Source organism: Myotis davidii, unplaced genomic scaffold (genome assembly GCF_000327345.1).
Source record: "Myotis davidii unplaced genomic scaffold, ASM32734v1 scaffold134, whole genome shotgun sequence".
NCBI lineage: Eukaryota > Metazoa > Chordata > Mammalia > Chiroptera > Vespertilionidae > Myotis > Myotis davidii.
Window position 1 is genome coordinate 5,545,060 of NW_006288853.1, and position 4,725 is coordinate 5,549,784.

At 38.9% G+C, this 4,725-nt stretch overlaps 1 protein-coding gene across 3 annotated transcripts in view; it reads right to left on the minus strand.

Moving 5' to 3' along the window:
• The window catches only part of P4HA1 (prolyl 4-hydroxylase subunit alpha 1), a 51,805-nt gene that overhangs the window by 14,688 nt on the left and 32,392 nt on the right, over positions 1–4,725 (minus strand). For all 3 annotated transcript variants that reach the window (XM_015562144.1, XM_006760962.2, XM_006760963.2), the window contains one exon: positions 2,263–2,362. In XM_015562144.1, the coding sequence (XP_015417630.1) occupies positions 2,263–2,362 (100 nt within the window). The remainder of the gene's footprint in view (positions 1–2,262; positions 2,363–4,725) is intronic.

A 4,725-nucleotide genomic window follows, 5' to 3' on the forward strand; every position in this document is an offset into this window, starting at 1 on the left:
ATAAAAAATATATGTAGGATAAATATATATAGGGTGTGTGTGTGTGTGTGTCTGTGTATACTGTGGAAAAAAAACACATTTGCGATTCATTAGAAGAGGTAAAAATAACATTAACAGCAGTTTGGAAGAAGTTGATTCCAATGCTCATGGATGACTTTGTGGGGTTCAAGACTTCAGTGGAAGTACCTGCAGATGTGGTGGACATAGCAAAAGAACTAGAATTAGAAATGAAGCCTGAAGATGTGACTAAATTGCTGCAATCTCATGATAATGAAATACTGCAATGTCAGGTGTTGCTTTTTATGGATGAGCAAAGAAAATGGTTTGAGAAGAGACTGTAAAGACTGTTGAGATGACAACAAAGGATTTAGAATATTACATATACTTAATTGATAAGCAGAGGCAGGATCTGAGAGATTGACTCCAATTTTAAAGAAGTTCTACTAGGGTTAAAATGCTATCAAACAACAGTGCTTGCTAAAGAGAAATCATTCATGAAAGGAAGAGTCCATCAATGTGGCAAACTTCACTGTTGTCTTATTTTAAGAAATTGCCACTATCACCATGATCAGTTAGCAGTCATAAACATTGAGGCAAGATCCTCCAACTAGCAGCAAAAATACTGCTAAAAACTCAAAATAGGTTAGCATTTTTAGCAATAAAGTATTTTTAAATTAAGGAATGTACGTTGCTTTGTAGATATAATGCTATTGTACACCTAACAGACTATGTATAGTGTAAACATAACTTTAATATCCACTAGGAGACAAAAAAATTTGTGTGAGGTCTCTTTATTGTGATATTTGCTTTATTGCTGTGATCTGGAACTGAACCCATAATATCTGCAAGGTATGCCTGTACTTAAAGTATATGAGGTTTTGCCCTGACCTGTTTGGCTCAGTGTATAGAGTGTCTGTCTGCGGACTCAAGGGTCCCAGGTTCGATTCCAGTCAAGGGCATGTACCTTGGTTGCGGGCACATCCCCAGTAGGGGAGGGTGGGGTGTGTGTGTGCAGGAGGCAGCTGGTCGATGTTTCTCTTTCATCGATGTTTCTAACTCTCTATCCCTCTCCCTTCCTCTCTGTAAAAAATCAATAAAATATATTTAAAAAATAAAAAAAAGAATGCATTAAAAAAATATATATGAGCTTTCTTTCTGGGGTAAAGAAAATATTCTGGAATCAGACAGTATTGGTGGTTGCACAAAGGCCAGGTCCTCTTTCCGGTAATAAAACCAGTGTAAATCTTATGGTATATGAATTATGTCTCAATAGAAAAGAGAAGAAAAAATATTTTTTTTAAAAAAGAACTGCCCTGGTTACCTAACAGGCCTAGGAATGAAAAGCACACACATTATAGTGTGTAGGGAGAGGCTATAGAATTAAGCCTGGGACTGACCTGTTGGCAAAGCCACAAACAAGTCCCAGCTTAGAGGGCATAGCCCTCTTAGCATAATTAGGCTTGATCTTATGACTCTCCCTAGATCTTATCTGGGAATCTAATGGGCTGTGGGAGATGCAGCAAGTGCTGCCAAAACAAGTGAAACTCATAAGAACATTGTAACTATGATGACCATTACCTTGTTTACCTCTGGCTATAAAATAAAGGCTCAGCTTGCTGCCTGGTTCGCTCTCTGTGGCCTCAGCCAGGCACAGGAGATCCACCTAGACCAGCTTATTCTCTTTGTCTGTCTTTTCTACATCCTTCACACCCCCCCACACCCCCCCGCCCCCCTGCAGGCTCACTGAACCCTTGGCTGAGCTGGCTTGGCACACGTTATAGTGTGCTTAGTAAATATTAGTGTTACATTTTTCTCATTTCCCTATAAATTTATACTCGACAGTAAGAGTTTTTAATGTTTTCTTAAATATTTTTTTATTGATTTCAGAGAGGAGAGGAGAGGGAGAGAGAGAGATAGAAACATTAATGATGAGAGAGAATCATTGATGGGCTGCCTCCTGCATGGCCCCACAACCCGGGGTTGTGCCCTTGACTGGAATCGAACCTGAGACCCTTCAGGCTAGGCTGATGCTCTATCCACTAAACCAAACCAGCTAGGGCAAGAGTTTTCAATGTTTTGATAAATTTTAACACAGAACAATCATATTTTCCCATGGATTATTAAAATCACTACTTTGTGATTAAATTGAGTACTGCCTGTGCAGTATCAGGAAATCTCATCTAAAGCATCTTTTGAAAAAGTGTAAAGATAATTTAAGGATAGTGTGATAGCATATAATTCAAGGATAATGTGACTACCCACCTGTAATTCCTCTGCTGTGGAAACATCTAGTCCTGTTAGATCTTGTATTCTCATATTAATTCGAGACACCACAGGGTTTTCATAGCCAGAGAGCCAGGCACTATGAACAAGAAGAAATAGTCTTATTGATAATGTTTCAATACATGAAGACCAATAGCTGTCATTTAAAAAGCTGTAATATATGGGACAATAATTCCTTATCTATAGACATTTAGTTGATTGGCTTGTTTAATATGATTTTTACTAATGAATGTTGCATTTTTACAAAAACATGCTATATTTTACAGTTAGAAGCTGGAAAGGAAAAATTAACCTCATTATGGTTTCTATCAAAATAAGTGGATTAATGTAATAAGGTTATAGAGTGCTATTTACATTGAGAATTTTTTTTTTTGGTAAATTCTGGAAAAATCCATACCAAACTTAAAACAACTGCTCCTGCTAGATAAGGTATGGGAACTGACTGGAGTGGAGGTCATAAGGTTTGAGGCCTGATTTATACAATGCTAATATCTTATAAGAAAAAAATTTCACATGTTACTTGCATAAATAAATTTTTTTTTTTGGTTAATCCTCACGCAAGGATATTATTGGGAGGGTGAGTAATTCTAGCTCTAGTTTTGCTTTTTAACTGTATTGATTTTCTTTTTTTTTTTTTTTTTTAGAGAGAGAAAGTGAAAGAGAGGGAGGAAGGGAAGGGAAGGGAAGGGGAGAGAGAAAAACATCAATGTGAAAGAGACACACCGACTGGTTGCCTCCTGCATGTGCCCAGATAAGGGCGGGGACCTAACCTGCAACCCAGGTATGTGCGCTTACGGTAACCAGGAATCAAACCCGAGACCCTTCAGTTCATGGCCGACACCCCAACCACTGAGCAACACCAGTCAGGGCTCAACATATTCTTGCTAACAGCTGCAATTCAACTAACTGGCAAAAACACAATCATGAATGAATTCTTTTCTCCACACTTACACCTGTGTCATGGAACCCTACTGAAGAGTCATGGAACAGGGTGGCTGTGTCCCACTAGAAATGCATGAACACCAACCCTTCCCAGGGCCCTTCTCACTACCTCTACTCTGCACCCCAACCCACCTCAGCCTCTCCCTTCCCTCAAAAGGTAGCATTTCTCCTACCTCACAGAGAACACAGAAACCATAGAATCTACCTACCTTTGCATCTGCCTGCTCCTTTTAGTTCATTCTAGTTCCTTCATTCCAGCTCCAGGAGATTTCTCTCCATTATCAAAGGCAAATCCTCTGCCTTAGATTCTACTATCTCCTGCATTTTAGGAGCCATAAGTCACTGATTAGTCCTGTCTATTATATAATTAACCTCCCTTCTTTATAACTCCTCCCACAGCTTTTAATTGAGCTTAAGTCTCTCCCATTAAATAAAATTTAAAAGATTTCCCCTTAACTCTTCATCTCCTTCCAGCTGCCAACCTTTCTCCTCCCTCTTCAAGTCAACTTTTTCAGAGACTCCTCATTTCTCAATCTATTCCATCAAAAATTTTTTTACTAATATCACCCATAGCTCTAACTAGATTTTCCAATTCTTGTTGGATTTGCTCTTCCAGTAACATATCACAATGTCCCTCCTTCTTAAAACTCTCCTCGCTCACTCATTCTCCCAGTATCTCTTCAGTCTCTGGCTGCTGCCTCCCGGTCTCCCTTACAGCCTCTACCACTACATCCTGCCTCCTCCGCTGTGCCCAGCAACACTTCCAAAACATGCTTCCTCTAGCCCGAAGGCTAGTGGCACACGCTCTTTTCTCTGCCGAGAATAGTCTTTTTCACTTTGCAAAGTGAAGCCTTTGGATTACCACTCTTGTCATCTCTTCTTCCTTGACTCTTCCCCATGCCATGCCCTGTCAAAGCTTCCTAATGGTTTTTTTGAGGAAGAGGAAGGAGGAAGTGGTTACTACTAATCATAACATGAAAATGATGTGACATGGCACTGCTATAAAATTTACATTTCTCACATCCATTTCAGAGGAAAATAGATTAGGATTCTTTTTCATGGACTGACTTCATTCAGTAAAGTCATTTTTTAAATAGTAACATTTTCTCAACTGTGGTATGAAGTTGTCAGAAAGACCACTATAAAACCTATAATAATAACTGACAGGATAAGAACCATGTTAATGTACCTTTTCACTGGTAAGACAATTGTTTGCTATGAGTGCCACAATGATTAGCAATTTTCTCCTTAACACATTTCGTACCGCTCAGGAGTTTTCTCGTGTTTCGCACGCCATCTGTTAAGGACCGCTCACGAGTGTTCTCGTTTTTCTCGCCCATGGAGGAGCGCATCTAGATACTTATGTAAATTTTGTTTGGTCCCTCTTCATAGAGGAAAATGTTTTACGCAGTACCATACGTTAAAAAAGTACTTTGAACTTTAATTGTTTAATTGTTTTTGTAAATAAAAATGTTATAATTATTGAACAAAAACACCTAA